Below are 26,135 nucleotides of genomic sequence, written 5' to 3'. Positions count from 1 at the left end.
TTAAGCATCTTATCATATAAATACATATGCAAGACACATAGCATATCACCTTTTTTTTAAATTTAAAAGATTTTAACAAACATGATCTACACTGACTATGTTGTAAAAAGTAACTGCAAGTTCACAGTATTGTTAGAAAAGCTGCAGCATATATTTCATAATTTCCTTGCAGATTATTTTAAGATGAAAAGCAGGCCTTAATACTTATTAGACTTGTCAGGACACATGAAAAGCTTAAACCAAAACTGCAAAAAAATAAATTACATGTTGCATCTCCGCATCAGATATTTGCTAGCCCTCAAATACTTATTAAAAAAAATAAATAATTATTTGATGATAAATTCAGTTAGAAGTGGTTCGTTTTTGCCCAACTGATTAATGAAGGAAGATATATATAAAAATAAAAAAAGCTTGCAGTGAAACATTTCCCCAATTTTTATATTCCGAGGCAAGTTTAGTAGTTTGGTTTTGATCCAAGTGTCCTTCACTACTTAACTTTGTGTCAGTCTTAAACTTATGAATGAATTACTGAAATGAAAAGGCTAACTAAACCAGATTGTCAGTGAAACCATAAACCCTGAAGTATTGTGTGTAAAAACAACCACTGAACAGACAATGAATTTAGGCTTTTTGTAAAAAGTCATTTCATGTTTCATTTGATTACAGGATTACAATCTGTATTTACAAAAACAAAAAACACCTTACATGAATAAACCCAGGCAATATGGGTTTCATTTAGACTTAAAAAAAAAAAAATTAACTGCAAACTGATGGATTTCCGAGCTGCCGTTCACTTCGACGCTGAACGCTGACAGCTGGGTGAAGATGAACCCGTTTCCATCCACAAGTCTTTCATTTACTGCAGCAATATCAAGTCCGTTCATTCTGAGCCAGCCTCTGCATCTTTAGACTTTTTCTTTTCTTCTTCTTTGAGCTCTCTGTAACCTGTGTGTGAGAAAGAGCACGTTCACAATCAGGACCGTTAATGGATTAAATGCGTTTCTCCCTTAATGTCACTGATTCTAGTCGCTCTAAACCTTTACTCGCCTCGGTTTCGTTCTCTGCTGGAGCCTCAGCCTCCTCCGCCAGCTTCAGTTTCTTCTCTTTCTTCTTCCTCTTCTTCTCCTTCTTGATTTCTTCTTTCGCCTGTGCGCCTCAGCAGCCACCACCTCACCTTCGCTTCCGCTCTCATCGCGTTTCCTCTAGAATAAGATAAATGGTGTCAACACCAAATACGACAGTCCAGAAGTATCCGTGCTCTGCAGAAACCATACCTTTGACGGCGCATCCTGAGCATCCTTGGCAGGCTTCACCTGGGGTTTGCTAGGAGAGGGAAAAGAAGTTTAGTTATTTTTTTCCCCCCAAGCAGCTCACGAGTCTGCAGGAAGTGTAAGGGTTTGTCCACCGAGCTCAGTGGCGGTCAGCCCGCTGCGGACAGCACTGTCCTGGGCTCAGGGTTTGTCTTTAGCAGACAGACTCCCTCCAGGGTCACTGCAGACCAAAAAGGGATAACAGTCTGCAGAAACGGCAGTTTTTCCAAGATATTCGGCCATTTTTCTTGCGAGCGGCTCACGTCTAGAGCGTTAATAAGGCGCCGACCAATTATGGGGAATAAAACAATTAGTACATCAGCTTAAGAGCTGCAAGTCATCCTAAACGGACACCGATGTGAAATGCTTATCATACTGTGTGATGTAGCCCAAGAAAGCAGTTAAAGCCAAAAATTCAAAAACGCTCCTTTAAGTTAATATACCATCAATACCACAAGTGCAGTCCCCAAATATCTACATGATTGCAAAAGTGACTTCATACAACGCAATCTGCACATTTTGAGTCCATGATTCATTGAGTTGTTCATAAATGAGTGAATCAAAGTTTGCAGTTTAAACGGCTCAATTAAGACCGTGACTAAAAACCTTGCCATGGTGTGGTGCACTTAAAAAACAAGCTTTTTAGACTCCGTGTTATTGACTTGAAAATGCTTAATTTGTCCCGTTATCGTTTCTGCTGGTTTTGATCCTCTGAAGTGTACCTGTAGTCTACGTAGCCCTCTTTCCAGTCTGCAGGGGTGCTGCCGTTCGGCTTGCCGTGTTTGTCTAGCAGTCCTTTTTGGATCATCATTTTCTTCTGACTGGCCTGAAAAGCACATTTTTTAAAAAAATATGTAAAATGTACAGATTTCACAAATTAGCAGCACGATTTCTCTGAACGTTTCTCACCTTCGGCCCCAGGCCCCATTTGCGTGGATACGTGTCTCGCTCCATAATGACCCTCTTGATTTTGGCCACAACGCCGTGGTCACATGTGGATATGACGGCTGTCGTCATCAGGGCAAGCGCTGAGAAAAAAAAAAAAAAATTAACCTAAATCAAGGCATGTGGCGTCTGTTCCTCTGATCTCTCAGCCATCAGTCTTGGGTGATAGATAGATGGTCATCTTTGCAGTAACGCTCATGCAATCTGTCTCGCATCATGTGGCTGAACACGGTGCATGCTGGGGCCGAGAGATATTTTAAAGCCTTACCTGTGCAAATGGCTTCTCCCTTTGTAGTTATAATGACTACGTCTTGATTGACTTCGATCCCGTCTTCATAGCGCAGGACGCCCGGCAGCATGATCTTAGCACCGTAACATATAGCGTTCACCTGTTACACAGAGAGCCTCATTAGACCGGGCGCCTGCAAAAACGGTCTGGAAAGACGAGTTTCAATATAATCGATTCTCGTACGGCGCTGTCCTTCATGACGATCCTTTTGTGCGAGATGAGAAGTTTCTCCAGAGGGTAGATCACTCTCCTCAGGTAGGACTCGTCTTTGTTGTTGTCAAACTGCCATTGGGCGTCCAACACGTCATGCATAGTAACCAGGTTATCCTTGGGGAGACAAATAAAGCTTTTTCATTCACTTTTTAATGTGGTCACTGAAAAAAAAAAATTACACAAAAGGGGTATAAAGAAAAAGGCAGAGTTGCTGAGGTAAACATTTAAACCCATGCAATCTACCCAGATAATGTAAAAAAAAAAAAAAAACCAGGTTTAAACTTATTGGAGATTAATTTCTACCGCCAGGAACTGCCCAGCAACACGTACCTCACACCCAAGTTTAAATGTAGGCTGAAATTTGATGAAGGTGGTCCTAGCATAACCACTTCACGCATCTATCGTCATTCAGCCAGTTTCTGTGCCAAAGACTAATTAGCAGAACTGGGGAGAAAAGCCCAGATCTGAACTCAACTCTTTGGTTCTGCAGACACGGCGAGCGACTTGGGCGTACCTTTTCTCCCAGAACTCCGGAGCGCACCCTCCTCAGCTCCTGCATCTGACCTCCCACACCCAGCAGGAGACCCATGTGAACACACAGAGTCCGGATGTACGTGCCCGCCTCACAGCTCACCCAGAACACACCTGCAGCACACCATTCAGGAGAACGATGACTCTCGAGCTCCCGCTTCTCAAACAAAGCCACCGCGGTGCGTCAAAGCCATCAGTCAAGGGTGATAGATATCAGGTCATCTTGGCACAGAGCGCTAATGCAATCTACGTGACATCATGTGGCTTCGAAACAAGAGTCGACATCCTACCGCGTTCACAAAAGGGCTGGGCGATATTTATCAAACTACTAACGCTTTCAAGCAAGGTGTTATTGAACAAAGTGGTCTAAAGCTGGTCAGGTTTGAGTAAAACTAGACTTAAGACACATGCCGCTCCACTGATTACCTGCTGGATTAGCCGTTAGATTCAAAGTAAAAACCCAGCCTTATTTTTGTAAAAAAGAAAAAATGATGTCAAAACGTTTTCAAAGTTCCTACCAAGGCGTCTCTCAGGGTCGTATTCGATAAGTTTGCTCTCATAGATGGTTCGCACTCGTAGCTGGCGCTTCACGGCGGCGATGAGCGGAGGCCTCTGGAACAGGGCTCCCGTCAAACACTCTATAGCCTGCAGAGAAACACAAAACACTCAATGACTCTTCTGTGGGTGAAACCAGGCCCTCCAAACCTGCATGAACATCCAAGATCAGCGTCTGCAGCCGAGAGCCGACCAGAGAGAGATCGAGAGGAGGCCCAGAGACACTCAATAGATCTCACACACGGTTAACAACCTGCACTATCTGCAGGAAGACTTGAATTATTAGGTTCAACCCAAAAAGGAGAGAACCAGATTTAACCAAATAAAATCTTTTGCAATTCAGCAAATTTAACTACCCTAAACGATCAATTCAAAGCCATGCACATAATACGTTTGCACAACTTCTCAAGCGAAGTATACATTTTAGCGGCATCTGGTGGTGAGGTTGTGAACTGCACCTATGCCAAGTTCCCCTCCCTTTAGAGAAATGATGGCCTAGTCTGAGACAACAACCAGGTCTCTTTACAAAAGGTAAATTAAGGAATTACTCGCAAGAACGGTTACTGTACAAGCATGGCAACTTTAACATTAGGTGCATGTAGATATAGCTTATACCAAGTAAATAAAAAGGTTCATGGTGCAAGTATACCTCAGAAGTCATAGTTACATGTATTGCATTGTCAATAGATCCTAAATATTACACCTAATCAGAAGCACCTTTCCACCCGGCACGACTTTTAACTTTTAGCAGAACACAGTCCTACTTACCCTCGCTAGCTGGTGCTCGTTCTCTAGCGCATTGTGCAGCCGTACTATGCCCACATACTCTTTGCCTAAAAGCAACGGCAGAAGAGTAGTAAGGAGAGGCCACTCGTTTTACTGTAAGCGTGTGGAAAAACTCTTGATCCGGCAGCGTCTCGGCGGACTCACCTGCGCTCTGCTGAGACTTGACCAGCCGCGTGGCTCGTTCCACACAGATGATCAGGCAGCCCGTGACTTTGGGGTCAAGAGTGCCGCTGTGGCCCGTTTTCTCCACGCGAAGAATCCTCTTGACCCAAGCCACGACCTCGTGGGAAGAGGGGTTCGCCGGTTTGTCCAAATTAATGAAACCGGTCCTGAGAGGATGATCCAAAAAAACAAATACACTGAGTATCTCACGGTAAAACCGAAAAAGCTTGCATTTCTGGAGAAACCATCAGTTAAGGGTGATAGATAGCGGGTCATCTTTGCACAGAGTGCTAATGCAATCTAAATCACATCATGTGGCTTGTGACGTGCTTTAACCATACGATATGGTTCTCGCATTTCTAAAAGCACTTAAATTAAAATCGACTGTCTAATAAAACGCGCTTCCAGGATTTCCTACCTGACGTAGTCGTGCAGGTCCCTCTTGAGCGGATTGGAGCCGTGCGGCAGAGGAGTGTAATGAGCCGTCCTGATGTTCAGTTTATCGAAGTTCTGCGGAGAGGTAGGTTTATAGGTCACAAGAACACAGAGCGGAGACGACTAGAACGGCAGCCGAGCGCACGTGTGATCAGACACGTCTATTCGTCTTTGACTGAAGCGGTCCGCTCCCCCGGCACCAGCGCGTCCGGCCCGCCGCGGTCGACCCAACAGAACGCTGGAGCGGCCGGACAGAACCGGATCGGCTGTAACCCAGAGGCCCAGAACGGACCACAAGGCGCCGAGGACAGAGCCAGCGGCGCTCAGCGAATGGATAAACAGGTTCATCACGCCACACGCGTGCGCTCGGCGACGGGATCTCTGCGGGAAACCGACCTTCAGGAGTAACGCCACTGAGAGGTGTCCAAGCTCGCCACCTTCGACTCCGGTTTGATGAGGAAGTCTCCGCTTTCTTGAATGTCCTGACGGCAACAAGAAGAAAAAAAAATAAGTGAAGCCAATTCTGATAATGACCAACATCTAGAATTAATTCATTACAATAAATTTACTTTTTTTAACACCAAAAGAAAAAAAAAAAAAAGGTTTAGACTGCTTAGGGTCTACAACGTATAAATTCACATTTAGTTCCGTGTCAAATATTTCTCTGATGCAAAATTTCAATTTTAGAGCCCTTAAGACAAGCATTTAACGCCATGATCACGCAAATTCATGACTCGACCACATCAGTTGAGCACCATTAGAATATTGCTGGAGAAAACGTAACTGAAGAGAAATTATCTCTTGGGGAGAATGAGAAAATTGTCTATTTTGGAAGAAGAAACTCTTCCTTTAAGATATGCACAAACCCTGCAAATATTTCAGAAGAGCCACAAGCAAATCAAACGACTTGATTTTTACATTTAAATAAAACAAAATATTGCACACATGGTTATCACATTACTGAAGTAAATTTGACAGGAAAAATGTGCAGAGATATATATATATATATATATATATATATATATATATATATATATATATATATATATATATATATATATACACATGCTTTGTAGTCTTATTGGTAAATTAAAAACGTGCATGCATTAAAAAAAAATTTACCCCAATTTCTGCTTCTGAGAACGTCTTCGACTTCCTTTTCTTCTTAGCTGATGCAAACAACAACAAAAAAATAAATAAAATAAAATCACCGTTACAACTTTTTCATCATGAATACATATTGTAGTAGGAGCACAGCTGAGTTGAAGCGCTATGGGTGTAGTTAGCAGTGAGGTTAGCTGCTGAACCACGTGGCGCGTGCGGCTAGCACGTGGAGCTGGACTGATCTACCGAGAGAGCTTGCTTTATGAACGTTAAATCACATTAAACCACCCTCACTGTACATCACATCCAGCTCTCTTACTGTTGTTAGGAAAGGGGGAAAACAGGAACACTTACAAGGATTAAGTGACAGTGATTTTAGGTTCTCAAACGTGTATCACTTAAAGCAGCCGCTAAACTCTGAACCCTTAGGCATTAATTATTATTAAGGCTGTTTATTAAGTTTATAACTTAAGGACAAGATATCAAGCATACACGCAAGCAGAAAGACATTTCTCTAGTATTAGACAAACTATAGTAGGTTACACGTGTTGAGGAAACCAGCTTAGGTTTTTTTACTATCGCCAATAGTTTAATAATAATAACAATAATAATAATAGTAGTAGTAAGTATAACATTACTTAAATTTGATACATAAGCATAAAAATAAGATATTCCCTAGATTTTCTTGAATGCTGACATACGCATGGTCCAAGTTGAGAACTCATCTTTTGATCGGTTTACTTTAGTAATTTTCAAGCATCGTCACACGTGCGAACAAAAAAGCGAAGCAAAACATTTCGAGCCGACCTTTAAGCACGATCACAGAACGAGCAACCAAAATAACGCAAACGTGTAAAACACGGTCTTACTCTCTGCGTCCGCCATCTTCGCTGCTGCGCGCCTCGGAGGACTGCGGCACGTGGGACGGCGCGCGCGTGCGCTTTTCTCCGCGGCGCGCGAGTCTCGGGACGCGAAGCATCGCGATATCATAGCACGTCATCAGCGAGAACTCCAGAGGCCCTAGAAAACCTCCTTTTGCGCCGCCTTTCACTTCAGAATAAAACATTTTGGTTCACAAATCTGAAAACCTCTACAAGTGACTTATTAACAAGTGAACGCAAAAACGTCCATGTTTTGTAATAATGTCACAAATCACTATTAACCATCGAAACGTTTGTAGACTTAAATCTAATGTTTTGCATAGCCATTAAATGTGGTAAAAGAAAAAAGGTGCAGTGCTACTATATACAGATATGTTACTGATTACAAGTTACAGAAATTTTTGTAATGCATTACACAATTTAGAAGTAAAAGAGGTTCAGCAAGAAAAAGGTTTGTTAGTCACTGCTTGAATTTATGCATTTTAATGTGTTTGAAAGACTGAAGCCTTTAAAAATATGTGTTCAAATAAACTAGAGTAGTACACAAGCTAGAAAATATGTTCTGGAAGGGGCGAATAATATATAATAAATAAAAATGTGACTTGCACTGAATTTTCTTATTGTATCTGTTATGTGCTTCTTATTTTTATTACGTGACACTGTGTAGTGTTCACAAACAGTACCATAATCAAAAAGCGGCAAGACTAAAGTCAACGAGACAACAAAATGCAAGGAGATTAATTTATTTTCTAGAGGTAACATTGGTATTTTTGTGCGTACAGTCATTTGAGATCATTTTATATAGGATACAGGATGTTACAACGCGACAGATTAAAAACGAGAGAAAAAACGTTAAAATTAATGCAATAGGACTTCGTGAGATCTGCCACTAACCATGTATTCCTACATCGCTGTTAAGGCACAAATCCATAGAAATACCCAGCTTTTTAAAGAAACAGTTCCCAGCATCAGTTTAATTTGAGGCAGTTGTCACTGTGAACAATAAATGGACACAAAAACGCTTGATTTTCACAACATACGTATGCCACACAAACTGGAACAAAGATTTATAATTAAAATGTATATTATGCTTTTTTTATTGACTCCTGTTTGTCAGCTAGGGTCACGTGGATTACTTTGAATCTGCTTAGATATGGATTCCGGTCCGTTGAAAACGGTCTACAATGAGCACCATTGACTCGCATTAGATGATGAAAAATCATGTCAACACTTTAATCTCTCTTCAGCTGAAGTATGGGTTGCCAGAGGGTGAGAGTAAACAATCAGGACGTTCTCTTTTTTTGTGTGAAACATTCTCCGAAACAAAGATTCAAAAGTATATTTAATCTTTCGGTGTGAGTAAAAACCTTAAAATCATACATTATAGCGTAAACCTTTTTGAAATAAGTGCCTCTTCGCCTCAAGGCATGCCCTGGCCGTTTCTAAAACATAGATCTAGCATTTCAAATGAAACCGTATCTGTTTTTCTGTGGAAAGAAATCGTTATGGATGCATCCTCTACAACGACCTCGTTTCTTTAAGAGCATGAAGTCAATCAAACAAAGAGCTGAGTTGATAGGTAATACTGCTGTGAGAAGTCAGGGGGTTTTTGGTCAATGTTTGAGCTCAGGCCTGGAGCCGAGAGAGCGAGCTGTGTTCAGCACATCGTCACGCGTCAGATAACACCCACACAGCTGCCGCAGGCCGGTGAACGACTCCCGGCCGTGCAGAACACGCCAGTTATCAATGAACAGGACCTTGGAGAAAACAACAAGCGACATGAATGAACCCAGTCTGATTCTGAAAGGCGTGTTTAGATGCACGAACTATCCTGTCTGATTCACAAACGACACGGGAGCCAAGAAAAGAACATTGAGGCTTTTTTGTGTGACCCTGGAGCACAAAACCAGACATCACGTGAAAGCTGAGTAAATAAGCTTTTTATGTATGTATTGTTATCACAGGACAATATTCGGCAGAAAATCTGGAATCTGAGGATGAGATCGCCTTCAAAGCATGCATATTAATAATCAAAAATGAAGTTTTGATATATTTACGGTAGGAAATTTACAAAATGTCTTCACGGGATCTTTTCTTAACATCCTAATGATTATTGGCATAAATGTAAAATCAATCTTTTTGAGCCATATGATGTGTTGTTGGCTACTGATGCAACTATATTTATGCTATTAATGGTTTCGTGCTCCAGGGCCACAAATGTGGGGAATATTCACTCTACTCCACAAATATAAAAACACGCTATACGCTTCAGGCACTGTGTTATCGATGGAGACAGAGTCATCTGATTGAGAAATGTAAAGGTTTATATGGAAAAGTACGATCTACAGCACCCCAAAATGTAATTGTCATAGTTTAGGAATCATTAAACCAATAAAAATGAAATAAAAATTGATTTTTAGCATCTTTAGTGTCTTTAGGATCTGAGGTATGATATACTGAGAATACTTAGCTAATACATAAGGGAAAAAATGGCAATTTTGACCCATAAATATGAAATTTTGTGCTGATGCTTATATTTATATGGACAAAATGGATTAAATTCTGATGCTTGTCATTTAGATAAATGAGATCTTACATCATCACTCTATATCTCCAATAACATCCCTCACGTTTAATTGCTTATTGTGAGGATGAAAAAAACACGCAATGCAATGATGATTGAGAGATGAATGAATAATAAACTTTGACGATCAGATTTGAGACTCGCTGATTTTTCTAATAAACGCTGCCTGGATAATCAAGTAAAGCCAAGCTGCTTCTGTAAGTGTTCATCTAAAATATTACAAACAATGTCAAAGTTATTCTTATGTTTCCTTTTTTAAAAATCAGTAAAGACTTTACCACAAAAGACACGTGAAGCATGTGTACATACTAGTGCAACCGTGAAAATATGACCCAGGGATGTTTTCAGACTTTGTTTCATACCTTGCCTGGTTTGAGTTTGACCCAGAGCTCATTGTCTGGACTCCTGAGTTCGGCGGAGAGCTGCCTGTGAGCTCCGTACCAGCGCCGCACCACGTCATGAGGGACTGTGTTAATAACAGAACGGTCATAGTTATTATACCTGCAAAACAAGAAAACACAACTCAAACAAAACTGGACGAAAGCGCAGCAGAACCTTTCTTTAATAACTCAGCTCAGTTCTGACCTTCTGGTGCATGAAACAACTTTGCAAATAGATTAAATGGATCAAAACGCGCATTTATTTGTCTTTATATTTATTTTTCCTTTCGTCTTCGGGTCAGTTTTGGCCTGGTATTTTGTTTTTGTATTAGATTTGTCTAATATAAAATGCATTTAGCCTCTTTCTCTTATCTCACACACTCTCAAAGCAATGTATGGCGGAAGGGCAACGATTAATCACATCCAAAATAAAAGTTTTTGTGAACATAATATGTGTGTGTATCGTGTATACTGTATGTATGATGTATATATAAAGACACACACACACACAAGTGTGTATTTAGAAAATATTTGCATGTATATATTTTAGTGCTGTCAAACGATTAATCGCATGCAAAATAAAAGTTTTTCTTTACATAATATTTGTGTTTGTACTGTGTTTATTTATTATATATATATTAAAACACACACACAGTATATATTTTGGAAGTATTTACATGTAAATGCATTTATATATTTATTTTCTTATATCTAAATGTATTTAATATATAAACAAATTAATATAAATATTTTTATTAAATCTACATGCTTGTATTTAGATATACACCTAACAAAAATACACAGTATACACAAAAATATCATGTGAAGATAATTCGGATGCAGTTAATCAAGATTAATTGTTCAACAACTATAAAATATTGATATTATAATAATTATACAAACATTTATTTTATATAGAAAAATATTTAATATATAAACACAACATATTGTTCTTAAATACATGAATATGTGTGCATTTATATATAGTACATAATAAACATACACAGTATACACACACATCAGATTTTATATATTTTTAAAAATAATCAAAATGATCAAAAATAAAGAAAAAAATATATTGTGAAATATTATTATGATGCAAAATAACAATTTTCTATATACAATAAAATAATAATTCTTTCCTGTGAGGAAAAGCTGAATTTTCAGCATTGTTACTCCAGTCTTTAGAGCCACAATGATCCTTCAGAAATCATTTATTATCAGTGCCTGAAACTGTTGTGCTATTCTTGAATGAATGAAAATGCTAAAAAGAAGAGCATTTATTTTAAATAGAAACCCTTTCTAACAATATACATTAAAAAGTTAGGCTCAGTAAATTGTCTTTTTTTTTTTTATTTGAAAGAAATTAAATGTTTTATTCAGCTAAGGATGTGTTAAATTGATGAGAAGTTATGGCAAAAATAAAAACTGTTAGAAAAGATTTATATTTTTAGTGAATGCTTTTCTTTACAACTTTTCATTTGTTAAAGAATCCTGAAAAATGATTGCCGTTTCCAAAAAATAACCATCGATGATTCTAATAAAACATCTGCATATTAGAATGATTTGATGATCACGTGACTCTTTAGACCGGATGACTGATGGAAATTCAGCTTTGCATCGCAGAAATGCATTTTATTTTAACGTATATTAAAATAAGCGCATTATATTAAACAGCAAAACATTTTTGCAATATTACTTTTTCCCTGTATCTTTGATCAATCAGTCAATGCAGCCTTGATGAACATAAGAATCTTACTGTTTCCAGACTTTTGACTGGTAGTGTATATTATGCACACAAAACCGTTTATTTTGGATGCAGTCGACTAGTTATGGAGAACCAAACGACACGATCCCTTAGGTTTTGAGACGCAGGGAACGGTCTCTTACCGAATCATGTAGACCTCATTGTTCCACGGGTAGACGTTGAGCACGGGGCCGATGCCGATCATGTGGTTGCGGTGCTCACTCAGGTTCTCCACATACTCGTGTTTGATGGGGACGCGGGAAAGCAGCTCAAAAGCTCTGGGGCGACGGGCGGAGGACAGCGCCAGCGGCGTGAAAACCGTCCACCAGCAGAGTTCGGCCCCCCGTTCCTTCGTGTCTCAGACAGTGAAACACCTGGATGCTGATGGAGCAAAACAAGATATTAAATCATATTCACCTGAAAGTTATGCTACTCAGTTATTAAATACTCAGGTATTCAGTTCACCAGTGCTAGGTACATGTAATCTGGATTATGTAATCAGATTCCAAAAAACGAATGCATTTTAAAACGCTCAGCTACTTTTTATGGATTGCATGAATAAATATTAAACCTGGCATGCAATGTTTATTAATGTTTGCAGGGATTCCAGTTTTTTTCGTTTTCCATCCAAGATCAAGACAGAGGTTCTTGCTAAGTGTCTTCGAACCATTTTGCAAATGACATAGTTTGGTTTTATTCTGCTTCGTGACATGATAACTAAATCATAGGTATCAACAATAAATAATTGTGTCTTTTGCAATCATAACAAGACTTAAGTGCTACAAGTCTACTATTTCCTCTAGCGGTTTACCTGTTACTAGCTGAATCATTTGTGGGAAGCAAAACATTAAGATGAACATTAAGCTAAAAAGTAAGTACTGTGATTTTTTACTGTAAGTACTTTAGAGACCTTGAGTAGAAAAAGCACTTGAGTGGTCATTAGATGTTTTAAGCTCTGCCGACTGACTGAGCATGTCCTGCGGAAACCCAATCTGACAGACAGACATTTGGTCTTCGGTGGCTAATTGAAGCCCAACTTTGATTTTCCCGTTTACCCGCAGGGTTCCTGAAAGTATGACGTGTCTGTGTGGCGGTCCAGCGCCAGCTTGGTGTAGGCTGTATCTCCACGGGAGAAATCTGAAGTGAAGTTCCACACCCGCCCGTACATGGTCTCCCTGGAAACCAAGAGTAATCTCAATTAGGGTAAACGATTATCGTGACCTTTATTGTCGAAATCAATCATCAAAATCCACGGGGAGGAAAAATGCCAGTTCTCCTTCCTGCAACACTGAAACGAGGGCTCAAGATAACTCATTTTTATACTTGTAAATGGTTTATGGTGACGCAGATAGCAGACAATAAACCGGGTGCAAGGCATGTGTGTGTGCGAATGTGAAAAGAATGAGTCTCATTTTTTAACTAATACGTTTGTTTAGTATATGCTTTATACAGAGAAATAGCATATTATAGACTTTACTTACCATTTCTCCTGTATTTTGTCTTTAAACTCAACCTTCAAGCTTATCAGCAGCAGCTTATTCATTCTTTAAGCCGAAAGAATGTTTGTGATTTGACTGTCTGGTGTGTAACATGTTTAGTCTTGTTTGGATCATCTGTAGTATATGCATATAGCGTATCTCATAATTCTCAAAGTCAAAATTGTGACATAAAAGCCTTTTTAACCTTTTTGCTTTTTTATTCAGTGGCCAAAACTGGCTTCTATAGCACTATTATATAATTATCCGTTTTTAAAAATGCTTATGTTTTCATTTCACTTACCGCGTCACATTCATTTTTTTATCAAGCTACCCGAGCCACAACAATCTCCTCTTTGTCTAACTGCAACGCTAAACAACGTGGAAGGGGACTTCATTTGGTCAGACCAACTGTTTAAAGAAAGTGCATATTATGCTCATTCAAGTTTATAATTTTGTTTTAGGTTTCTCTACAAAAAGGCATACATTTTTTACTCATATTAAAAACACAGTATGCTCTGATTGGTCAACTTCTTAAGTGTATTTTAGTGTACCTTTTCCTTGTTGTAAATTAACTAGCAGTGGCTATAAAGCATCGGCTTTCTGAAAAGCAATAGTCCCTGTTGTAATTTACTCAACCTCATGTCATGCCAAACCCTGTGTGACTGTATTTTTTCTGTGGACTGAAGCACTAGAGAAGCAGTTTTTCTACATGTCCCAGATTACTCCCTGTACAGTGTGTTCTTGTTATCTTAGGTTAGGTTTGGTTTTATTCCCGTGCCATGTGTTCCCTGACCTAGTTTGTTAGTTTGTCTTGGTTTGCTCTTTTAACTAGCGATCTTGTTCACCTGTTGTTTTATTAACTTGCCACCTTTTTCTTTCACATGGAAATAAGCCTATGGGTAAGACTTCCGGTTCATTAGCTGCTTTAAGGAAACGCTAAAACTGTTTGCATTACAAATCAATGTGACAAAACAGTGAAATAATATGGTAAGACACAACAATTTTCTATATCAAGCAGCAAAACCAGTGCTTGGTAAAATATGGACAAACCCAGTTATTGGGTTGTTTTGACCCAGAGGTACTACCCAGAAGTTTGGGTTAAACATTTAATTGGGTCAAAACAACCCAATTGCTGAGTTTGTCTATATCTCCCCAGCACTGGGTTGTATTGAGTTGTTTTGTACAGCTAAAAATAGCTGGACATGAATGACACCACAAGCCAAGCCCATAGAACTTACAGAAAGATGCTCATCTCTATTCAATGAATGCATGTGAACTGGTGCAAGCACCAAAAAAAACAGCTTATGTGACTTATATCCCAAAATTGAATGATTTAGTAGACTTATTACACACTCGGCCTGACCTGATGAGGCTCACTCTTTGGGTCGCTGTTTCGGTGGCCTCTAGGGTTGGCGGGACGCCTTCGACGAAGGCAATTCCGTAAAGCAGGAAGTTGTTGAGGAAGTTCTTCAGCTCCTCGTCGCAGCTCATGAACTTGTCCCAGCTGGCAGAGGGCACCCGGGCGCTGGAGTAGATATCTGCGCTCCACAGGATTCGAGGATGAACGGCACTTCGCTTCTGGCCCTCGTAGCTGTTCTGGGCAAGCCATGTTAGACTGTAGCGTGTGATGTGACCGTCTGGCCCTGGAGGGGATCGCGAACACAGAGGAAATGACTTCAATAGGAGATCGCTGTGATCAGAGAGTGGGGATTTCATCCGATTTATCAGTGGAAGACGATACTGGTTCAGTAATGAGTACATCAGGTATCTGCTAAATTTCTGGTTCTGGTAGAAGTGAGAGGACAATGTAGACAACACCATAAATTTGGGAAAAATGCTAACTAAAAACTTTTCTGTGTAAAGTCACATCCAGTTTTAGTGTCATTGCCAATGCAACACAAGACCATAAACCATGAAACCCTAAAAATGCTGATTTAGCAGCTTCAAAAACACACGTTTTCACAGAGGATTCAGGTTTCACTTCATTTTAATGGCCCTTTGTTGACCATAGGTAAGGTTGCACCTACGTGTCTACTCTCATTAGAGTGCTAGTAAACTGGTAGGGTTAGGGTTAGAATAAGTTGACATGTACTTGCAAAGTTACTAGTCTGTAGAACGCCTGTTAAGATGCCATCACAATTATGAATTAGCAGATATTAAATTAATCTGACACTATACTAATATTCTAACGAGAGTTATATTGATTTAGTATATACAGACTGAAAGATGTTTCGCTAGTCTCTTTAGGAATGGACTTTAAAAACTGCTAAATAAGCATTATCCTTTGTTCACACATTGTCTGTTGTTAGATTGTTACTAACATAGTGAAAACTTGTATTCTTCATAGTTACACCAATTTAGACAAACTATAATGAAGAACCAAAGATATGATCCACAGCAAAATTTGGATAATTTTTGGGCAAACTATCCCTTGGTTGAACATAAAAATGTGTTTCCAAGTTACCAATTTTTACCTAATTAATTTTTTATAAATATTTAAATACACTTTGCATCACTTTATAGAAGCAGCGGCTTATAATAAACCTAGACACATATCAGACAGATAAATCTAGACATATATCTTATCTGATGCTGATATAAAAATGGCCAGCCTTGAAACTTTTTTACGGAGAGGTTAGGTTACAATTATGAGGTTAGCTGAGAAAAACACAGACTCGGCCGAATCAGACTGGATTAAAATATTGAAGTGCACAAAATGTTCTTTGGGAAAACTAGTCCTACCCAAACGGGGCTTAAAATTTAAGGGGTGATTATCTGCAAAGCTGCTTTAAAACAATTAGTGAAAAGTTCAATGCAAATACAAATGGTAACGCTTTAGAGAGCTATTCTCACTGTAAACTATCTGCTTATAGCATATTGGCCGTTTATTAGTAGTTATATAGCACATATTAATGGCTTAAACTAGCAACTACTTTAATAACTATTAATAAGCAGCACATTAACAGTTTATTGAGGCAAAAGTCAAAGTAATAGTTAGTTAATAAGGAGAATTTGTGCGTAAAATGTTTAATGCAACAGCTATTGTACTGAATGCAGTAGTTTTTAAATTGTGCACAGTAATTAAGATTATACAAATGTTTTAAAACGTAAACCGAGCCCATTTTGATTTTATATTAACTTAAAAAGGGGAAGTTATTGCAGCTATTACCTCTTCACATTAAATATCTCACAGGTCAACTGACACAGTCAGCTGTGGGTCAATATAACCCAGACACATAAGTCTTGAGAAGGCCTTACTGTTAATGCTGTTACTATGTAACCGGCTGTTATAATAATGTAACGCTGATGTAAAGTGACTCTCACAGATGTCTGCTGAGTTTCGTAAGAGTCAAAGGTTCGTCTGTCATTCTCACAGAGTTTTATCTTTACTTAGGAAAGAGATATGCATCTCTGTTTGGGAAGAGTGTTAAACTTATCTTAGCACACCGGGACCACGGTCTCCGAGGAGAGGAGCGAAACACGAAGACGCGTGGTCGGCTTATCTTCCGACCCCAACATTAAGCAATCGTGCAGAAAAATCCTCGATTGTTATGTTAAGGTGACGCGTGAGTTCAGTGATTTCGCTTTGTTTCAGTCGATTTTCAAAGATGTTTAAAAAGGAAATGAGGAATAAATAAACGTGAGCCGACCACTTGGAGAAGTCAGACAAGATAAGAATGAAAAAAACTCTAAAAAGAGCCAGTCGACCGAAAAATTTACATTGTTGATGCAATTAAGTTAAAAAGCTGTGCATTTATCGGCTGCATGTGTTCACCTCAAAAAAAAGCAATGCATTTTAAAAAAAGTATGCAATGACAGTCCATTTTATAAGGATTACTTTACTAAAATTATGCAGCCAACAAATTCAACTTCCAGATGCAGCCTTTGGACATATATTGTTTTCAATATATGTTAATAGTGGCACAATATTATAAGTATCAGTGCATAAAAACTCAATTTTGACCTGCTCTAAGCCATGTGAGCTGCTGTTATGAAACTAGTCACAGAAAAAGTAGACTAAATAATGATTACTGGACGCTCTAATAGTGGTTTACAAGGGTTTTTCGCTCAAGGGTGAGGAAATAAAAGGCAGACGTTCCTTTCATTCGATAAACTAGTTTCCCGGCGCATGTTTAGCGGGACACTCGAACTGAAGTGACTCAGATTTGGGTCAAGCCTCGTTCTGCACTTACATGTGAGGAAGAGGTTGTTCTCATCCACTCTGCTCTTTGAAGGCCTGATGTTCAGATCGATGCTGGCAGTGTCAGGTTCGCGCTGGTTTGTTTTCGAGTTGTAGCATGAGGCAGATCGGCAGTGATCTACTTGCCAGACGTAGTCAAAGTGCATCACAAGACCGCCGTAGCTGAGCTCTGCAGAAACACATCAATGCATTAGCGCTCGTTTACAAGCATTCATTTAACTACTTTTGCTATGGCGTGCAATTTCATATAATTCTGATGCACGTATATCAGTGCTAGTAATGTGGATATAAATGTCAGCGAATTTTGAAATAAAAAAAATAAACTGAAAATTGTATTACATAAAATCAACATTATAGTGTTTAAGATATATTTACAAGCCATTAAATAAAAAACAATATTTTTTTTTAAACTAAAGCACATCCAGTGTTATTTAAGCATCATCAAGACACCATTATAGCTGTTGTTAACATTTTTTTTTGTATATTTCCTGCTTTAACTGTATTGTTTTTAAACATGTGTATATAGTTTTTATTCCTTTTAATTTCAGTTGTAGTTATTTTTGTACATAAATGTTAAAGTAAATGGGAAAAAATAAATGTTAATCTGCTAACTGCCTGTTATACCTTTTTATTAATAGTAAATTTAGTTGTTATTTTATTTTATTTCGTTTCTAGCTAATTTTTAGTTAACTAGAATAACCCTGGTTTGTTCACTGTATCCATCTATAATTATTTGGTTAGGAATGAGATACAAAATGATCCTTGGCAGCTCCACACATGCCAAAACTCCACATATAACGGCATGTTTAATATTAATCTGTTTATAATGCAGCTGTCTGGGAATGCATGTCTCTCACCCAGGCAGTCAGGCAGCAGCTGATAGTTGCATGAAGATGAATGGGCTGCAGTGTGTTGTAATCTCTTGCTCTGAGAACTGCCTCCCAAACTCTCAAACCTTGTTTCCAGTGCATATATCCACTCAATCGGGTCAACAGCCTCATCAAAGTCATGGTGACCTGCAGAGAGAGTAGCACCCGTGCACACAATGCATTAATAATAACTAGATAATAAGAACGTAATATAGCGTATAAGTGCATGCGTGCATGTTACTTGCTGCGCACGAGTCGAGCGAGATGGATCCGGAACTTCAAGCTGACAATCGTAAACTTCGGTGAACTTCAGCTTCTTAACGAGCTGCCATATATATATATACTCGTTAGCATTAATCATTAAACTTGAGCTTCATCCCCGCCATTGTCTGCGTGAAGTGTCCACGCAAGCGCTCAAATCCGCCGATTCTACTACGCCGAAGACTTGATACTTAATATTCATGAGCCAGAGGCGCGCCATTGGAGGTTACCGAGCAACGTTAGCATCACGTATTTAATATTTAAGTAGCTCGCCACGCAGCATCGCATCGGATTTATTCATATTAATAAGCCAAGCCTTTACCATAGTAGGATTGTTTTACGGGAACTTGTTTAATATAAAATATGTATGCATATTCTTGCAACGTTTCGTACTTTTTAATGCAAATTACTTCACAGCAGGTTAGTTATTTTATTTCTAGTAGCCTGTTTTACTTGTTATGTACAGACCTACTTGCTCATTGAATACCATTGTTTTCACGTTCATTCATATTAATATATCTATGATAATAACAATCAAAATACAATACAATACAATACAATACAATTCATTCACTAATCCCTGCATTAGTCCACTCATTCAGTTCACTGGAAAGTGAATGAAAACAAGTGAGTGAACTGGAACACTGAGTGCTTGCTGCTACATAATCAGATTAAAGAATTTATCTTGAATACCTTCACGAAAATTATGTATAAACCACAGTTAATCGATTTAATAACCACCGTACGGTGAATATTGTATTTCGCTGTATTACGCCATGGACGACTGCTTTGCAAAATAAATACATAAATGGATGATTCCGCCGCGGGCGCCATCTTGTGGCAAAACGCGGGAATTCATTCGGCGCGCGACGCTCACACTGCATTATGGGGATTCTCTAATCTTTGAGTGTACATTGTGCCATCGTGCCATAGACCGTAAAAAACGACGCGACTTGGAGGTGTCCTTCCACTACAGAAAGTGACGCCAAAACATTCCCAGCACGGTCCCTGACATCTTACGAAAATGACGTCGTTTGGAGCCAGAGTCTGCGCAGTAGAGATCGTGAGGTGGAGCCAAAGAAAGCCCCCCCAACCTCCCGCAGAACCAATCGCAAGCTCGCAATCATGACGCCACACCCCGTTTTGTAAAGTCAAATAACTGGTTTAAAAGCAAACTTTTTAGTTTTTAGTTTAAATCCTCATAATTGTTTTGGCGCAGATGCTGTACATTAACTCGACCAGCAATAATAATTTTCATTTTGATTACATAATACTGTCAATATATACAAGTCAAAGTTGAGTTAGGCAAAGTTGGGCAATTTTTCAGGAGTGATATATCAAGTCAGTGTTTGAATAAACTGATAGCTCGGATGCACAGATTATGCAGAGCTGTGATAGCTGCTAAAGGTGGAAATTTTAGTATTTTCTATGTATAAACTGTTTATGAAATATTTTTGTAATTTGTGTTGTCCCTTATCGGTGCAAAATTATTCATGCCAGAATTGTCCAAAACCCCACTTTTCTAGAGGTTCCCAGACTTGGAGGGCAGTGTATCTTATTTAGATTTAGATATGGTATTTGTAAAGTTTTAACACCCTAATTATTTATACAATGCATAAATGATTATTGATGATTATTTCTTTTTGGTATAGTGGGCTACTTTGTGGTTAAAAACAGGGTAACAGGCTGTAACAGACATAATAAAACATGTTGCTTTTGTTTACATACGTTATGATAATGTTACATGCTATAAAAAGGTGGACTGTAAATTTTTCATTTGTCTTGAAACCATAAAAGACTACATTTTAGTTATTACCTGAAGACAAAACAACCTTATAATATTCATATACTAGTGTGCGCCATTTGGGATACAACTATTACATTCCTATTAATACAACTTAAAATGTTAATTGATTCACTTCTAAATTATTTTACTTACTCGCTTTATACTTTATGGATCTCAGAGGGGAAATCCAGGTAGCAGCATTAGAACAGTCAACAAAGAGTGCATTAAAAAGCATTAACATAGGGTACTAAATAGAAAGCAAAGCAAGTGGGTATATGTACAGAATAAATATAAGTGTGTAGCGGGAATACTGGTGTTAGATGCTGGGTGCCAGCGTCAGATGTGCAAATATACAGAGGTGTTTACAATCTGCAAACATGTAATACAATACAAAGATAGTAAGAGCCAGCATTGAAGTGTTCAGCATTGAAATGTGTAAATGTGTCCTATAGATGGCATGGGAGACTATATTTATTATTGTGCAAGAATCTGTTGTGTGCAATGGCCATGTGAGTGCATGATGTTGAGCGATTTCCATGGTCCCTGTGTCTAGTTTTAATTATTTTATATGAAACATATTTAAGGTAAATAAGTCACTCTCATGATGTCATAAAAAGTAAACTTCATCAGCAATATTCTACACATAAAATACTGTCTAAGTGGACAAGCACTGAATGGCATATCACATACATTTATTTAAAAGAAGCAATGATAGGTTTGTACCAAGGCTTGTATTTTGTTTTAGTGAAATAGATTGAATGCCGAATGCTGCTTTCAAGTCCATTGTTGAGTCTTGGACTCTGATAAAGCTTGTTTTGAAGGAATGGTCAAACCTAGATATTCAAATCTGTTGAAAGTTCCATTTTTTTAAATATTAAGCTTTAATTTTTTTGATGCGCTTATTTTTAATAAGTGCATCATGCTCTAAAACAATTATTTAAAATTTATTCGAAAGTGATTTTTAATGGGTCATCACCAAACCAAAATCACCAGATGAGCTTGAAAAACTCTGAAAAACTATGCATCCCTGCTTATTTCTATAAGTAGACAACCAAATTTTTTTGTGTAACAAGAATGCCATTTAAGGCAAAAATCATTTTAATGTGCAAGAAGATTGTGATTTAAAATATGAAGTGTAAAGCACGTATAACAAAGCAGCGTAAATACAAATCAGCGTTCCATGATGTTTTCGTACACGTAACTAACAAATAGGGCACTTTGAGGAATTCAGTGAAGCCAGAATAAATAGTAAAGTGGCCTTTATTATCAACATGAAGACAGGAGAGCTGTCGGTCAATACACACAAGCGCAAAGATAATGGTGTTACTGATTTGAAATATTAACTTGTGATTTCTTAAAATACCTTCTTACCCACTTGTGAACATCTCAGATCACTGTTGTTATGAGGAAGTCCTGAAGAGTTCCAGTGAAACAAGTGATGAGCATTTTTGTTTTTAAATGTGGACCGTCACTTATATATATATATAATCTTGATTCCAGTTTGATGAGACTTAATGACACACACACAATGGGTAGGCCTGTAGTAAAATAAAAATAGTAAAAGCATTTGATACGCTTGAAAGTACACTTCATAAACTACAAACTGGTCAGATTAGATTTAGCTATGCCATGATTCTGAGGAAATCAGAACGAGTAAACTGCAGTAGAGCTAACTTTACAGGTCCTGTATCTGAAATCTGAAATATCTGAATTTTTTTCACAAGTGAGGTCTAGAGCTATCATTCCACCCACAATTAATAACGATGCATATAAAATTACACATTGTATATAAATCGTATAAAGGTGTGTCCCTTTTAACTGTAGCATGAATAGTGCAAGCAATGTGTTTGTACTGGAAATTCTCAAAAGAAAAAGTGCACTTCAACTCCCTGGATGATGCACTTAATAAACAAACAAAAAACAAGGTGTGCACTCATCTGTTGCAACTTTACTTTTTTTTTTATTTATTGCATATATCATACAAACAGTTTAAATAAATAAAATAGTTTAAATTATTTGATCACTTGCACACAGTCTGCCTGATCTGATTTCAGGAAAAAACAAACAAACAAAAAAAAAAAAAAAAATTATATATATATATATATATATATATATATATATATATATATATATATATATATATATATATATATATATATATATATATATTTCTGCAGGCATGATTGTTTGTTACCGTTTATTTATCAATTTTATTTTGATATTTAACCCATATACATTGTTGTGCCCTCTCCTAAAAAACAACTACCATAAAGGAGTTAAAATAGTTTTTATTTTCAAATTAAATTATTATAATCGAATTAAATGTTTGATCAATATTAAAAAAATGGTTATATATGGCGCCGCCTGGTGGAAAGGTAGAAATATTTGTAAACACTGGCTGAAAAAATGCATTTCTTTACGTTTGGTGAATTAAATAGCTATTTAAACAAAATAGGGAAAGTGGCTGATGAACGAGTGAACTTAGGGGAAATGCGAATACAAAATGTTGAGTAGCCTGATTAAAAATGAAAAATGCATTTTAAAAACAGATAAACGCAAGTTAAGCTACAGGTGTTAAAGCATCGGTACGTCTGTCGTTTGTATGATTAAACATACGCTTAGCTTATATACATAATCCTATAACAGTCAGGCTCCACACTGGTCTGACTGTAGGTCAGGATGAAAGAAATTGAAACAGCAGGTCAGTCCTGCCTCATTTGGGAGACACCTATTTTTTCCGGCGCTGATAAATGAAACGCTCCCAGAGAGAGACAAAGAGACGCCATGAACACAGAGCACCCTGAGGGTAAGACACATGTGTGGCTGATATTTCTTTATAGTCTAAACAGTATTTATACAATAGGAGAGACCTGAGATAAGAGCGGGTCTCAGTAAGGATAAATGTCCGACACGCGTTATGTTTTGTCCGTCAGTGAAATTAGTTTGATATCTATTTCAGAACACTCTTAAATTAGAAAATCATTTATCTTACAAACTAAAACATTGCCCTGTAATTGTATTTATACAATAGGAGAGACCTGAGATAAAGAGCGTGCCTCAGTAAGGATAAATGTCCGACACGCGTTATGTTTTGTCCGTCAGTGAAATTAGTTTCAGATATATATTTCAGAACACTCTTAAATTAGAAAACCATTTATCTTACAAACTAAAACATTGCCCTGTAACGACGTTCAGACAGTCTATGCTACCAAAGATGTCGATTAATCAGTTTTGTCTGTGCAAAGTAAACGTATTTCCTTAAAAAGTATTTGTAACGCTATCACGCTTGTTCGCTTTGATCATTTTAATTATTCAGGTGAAAAATACATCTCGCAGGTAATTTGTCCTGAACAGGTGTATTCACCTTTTACAGAGAAGTAACATCAGTGAAGTCTGAAATCAGTTAGACTGTGAGAAAAACATTTGAGATTTACATTTTGAAAAAGCATCATTTGCTAATTCGCAAGCACGCGACACTGGACTTTGATTTATACATAATTTGAATGCTGAATACATGCTTTCCACTGATGCAGGGTTTGTTATGATAGGACAATATTTGGCAGAGATGCAATGATTTGAAAATCTGGAATCTGAGGGTGCACAAAAATCTAAACATTGAGAAAATCGCCATCAAATTTGTCCGAATGAAGTTCTTAGCGATGCATATTACTAATCAAAAATTAAGTTTTGATGCATTTACACGGTAGGAAATTTTAGGGAACGTCATATATCTTATATATCATAAAAAAAATATAATATTGACACATGCAATGCACTGTAGACTGTTACAACAAACACACACGTGCTGTATTTATAACTGTTTTTTGCTCCAGGCTCACATACGATTCAACGAAAGCCGTACAAGAACGTGTAGGCTACAGCTGAGCTCACAAAAACATTATTCTTATGCTAGAAAAAATGTTTTCGTATTCCTAAAATGCGCTTTTTCTCAAATCTTAAGAAGAATTCACATTCTTAAAAGAAATCAAATAAAAAAATCAACCACCACTTTAACTTAAATCCTAAATGAAAGATATTTTCTAAATTTGTTGGGTTGGTTAGGAGTATTGGTGTCACGGTGCAGTTAAGGGAGGAGGCGCTCGGCGAGGATATAACTTTTAACAGCTTTTAACCTTCTATAATAAGAGCAACTAATAATACAGGCAGGCAGACTTCCACACACGTTAAAGACGAGACCGGAAGACTTAACATTGAAACAACAGGAGCTTATATGCAAAGGTAAATGACATAATTAACTGGACACACCTGAACACAATGATACAATCAACAGAGGACAGAAAGTAGGGCACAAAACAACAACAAAGAACCCAAATATGTGAATATGTGACAATCCCCATCCTGATACTGACTCTCTAAGAATAAGCATTTACTTTATATATATATATATATATATATATATATATATATATATATATATATATATATATATATATATACATATTCAATGACTACATCTATAAAACTGCATGAATTATTTTCTCCCTCAGCAAAACTCTGCAGGCCACATTTACATCAAAACATTAAACGTCTATTCAAAGTCTAACGTATAATGCAAAACTGAATAGGAGAAGAGTTTGCTACAATTCCACGGTAACACCCGTGCTGAAATATTTCATATCTGAAAAATTAAATAGCATCAAAACTGTTAGATGTACAGCTGAGCCCAAGCGCATACTTTCAGTTTCGTCTGACATATATGACATATTCCGCAGCAAAATAAATAAGTTGTTTTGTTCCGGAAGAAAATATTGCGATCGTTAGTGGTTTTCAGGTCGGAGTTTTATAAGTGACAAAGCGTGTTTTGCGGTATTCGGTATTCTTGAGACCAGGAAATTTCTTTTTAACAGAAAAATGTTCTTAAGAAAATCTTTGAGAATTTATTAGGAACTTTTAAAGAAATGCACTCCACAAACAAGCAGGATTTATCTTAAGGAATGCCTTCTTAGTGAATCCAGCTTTTTGATCACGTGCCCTTGGGTATGATTGCAAAACTTGGCAAAAGAGGAATACTGGCGAGTACTGGAGTAATGACTCACCTAATACATGCACATAGGAAATATCTGGTCTGATCTTTTAATTGAACTCTCAATTATAGACAAGCATTGAAACAGTAACACAAAAATGCATTTTACATCTTTGTTGCATATGTTTGATCCATCATTTGGAAAAAGAAAGTGAACCTTTGAATGCAGTGACGTGGAGATCCTTTTAGGTAAACTTTTAAGTTACGTCGGTACTTCAGGGTTGTAGGTTATGCATCTCACTTTTTCAGCCATGCTTTATTCGATTTCCTTGCGTCACAACTTTAAGTCTCGGCTTGCGTTCATGAAAATCAGATTTCACTGATTGCAAAGCGTCTGGACCCCGAACCATGATGCTCCTGCTTTACAGATAAAGAGCTTTTGCTTGCGTGCAGCGATCACTTTTATAATGCGTGTTATTGATTAGAAGCCAGACTGTGTTTGTTTATAACTGACTTAGACGAAGAAACGGACGCATTTATAAACAATATGCAAACTGCCATGAAGTTTCTACTGCTGTCAATGCCATAAGAAGCATTTATGATAACACTTTACTCAAAGCCTTTTTTGTATCCG

General features: G+C 37.7%; 1 protein-coding gene, 5 non-coding genes and 2 pseudogenes across 6 annotated transcripts; 1 reads left to right on the top strand and 7 right to left on the bottom strand.

Annotated features, from left to right (window-relative positions):
• Positions 1-627: 627 nt before the first annotated feature.
• On the bottom strand, positions 628-7,279 carry LOC122326907 (H/ACA ribonucleoprotein complex subunit DKC1-like). Its single transcript, XM_043222119.1, is given in 17 exon segments — positions 628-945; positions 1,048-1,154; positions 1,157-1,202; positions 1,275-1,323; positions 2,033-2,136; positions 2,220-2,338; positions 2,524-2,644; positions 2,728-2,871; positions 3,272-3,402; positions 3,807-3,933; positions 4,612-4,676; positions 4,774-4,958; positions 5,210-5,301; positions 5,623-5,636; positions 5,639-5,708; positions 6,349-6,395; positions 7,200-7,279. Coding segments are annotated over 17 exon segments (1,512 nt in total). The 5' UTR covers positions 7,216-7,279; the 3' UTR covers positions 628-870.
• Positions 2,403-2,478, bottom strand: LOC122327004. The gene has a single exon (XR_006247538.1). It is a non-coding gene; the product is annotated as a small nucleolar RNA SNORD83 (small nucleolar RNA).
• On the bottom strand, positions 3,103-3,241 carry LOC122327017. The gene has a single exon (XR_006247550.1). It is a non-coding gene; the product is annotated as a small nucleolar RNA SNORA36 family (small nucleolar RNA).
• LOC122327027 lies at positions 3,477-3,553 on the bottom strand. Its single transcript, XR_006247560.1, has one exon. It is a non-coding gene; the product is annotated as a small nucleolar RNA SNORD83 (small nucleolar RNA).
• Positions 5,034-5,110, bottom strand: LOC122327015. The gene has a single exon (XR_006247548.1). It is a non-coding gene; the product is annotated as a small nucleolar RNA SNORD83 (small nucleolar RNA).
• Positions 5,374-5,582, bottom strand: LOC122327020. Its single transcript, XR_006247553.1, has one exon. It is a non-coding gene; the product is annotated as a small nucleolar RNA SNORD17 (small nucleolar RNA).
• A 1,545-nt stretch (positions 7,280-8,824) lies between the features above and the next one.
• On the bottom strand, positions 8,825-18,893 carry LOC122326031 (annotated as a pseudogene).
• A 4,408-nt stretch (positions 18,894-23,301) lies between these two features.
• Positions 23,302-26,135, top strand: part of LOC122326030 — an 11,123-nt pseudogene continuing 8,289 nt past the window's right edge.

This window comes from Puntigrus tetrazona, chromosome 21, assembly GCF_018831695.1.
Source record: "Puntigrus tetrazona isolate hp1 chromosome 21, ASM1883169v1, whole genome shotgun sequence".
NCBI lineage: Eukaryota > Metazoa > Chordata > Actinopteri > Cypriniformes > Cyprinidae > Puntigrus > Puntigrus tetrazona.
Note: the sequence above shows the minus strand (reverse complement) of the source record. Positions and strands in the feature narration are given on the sequence as shown.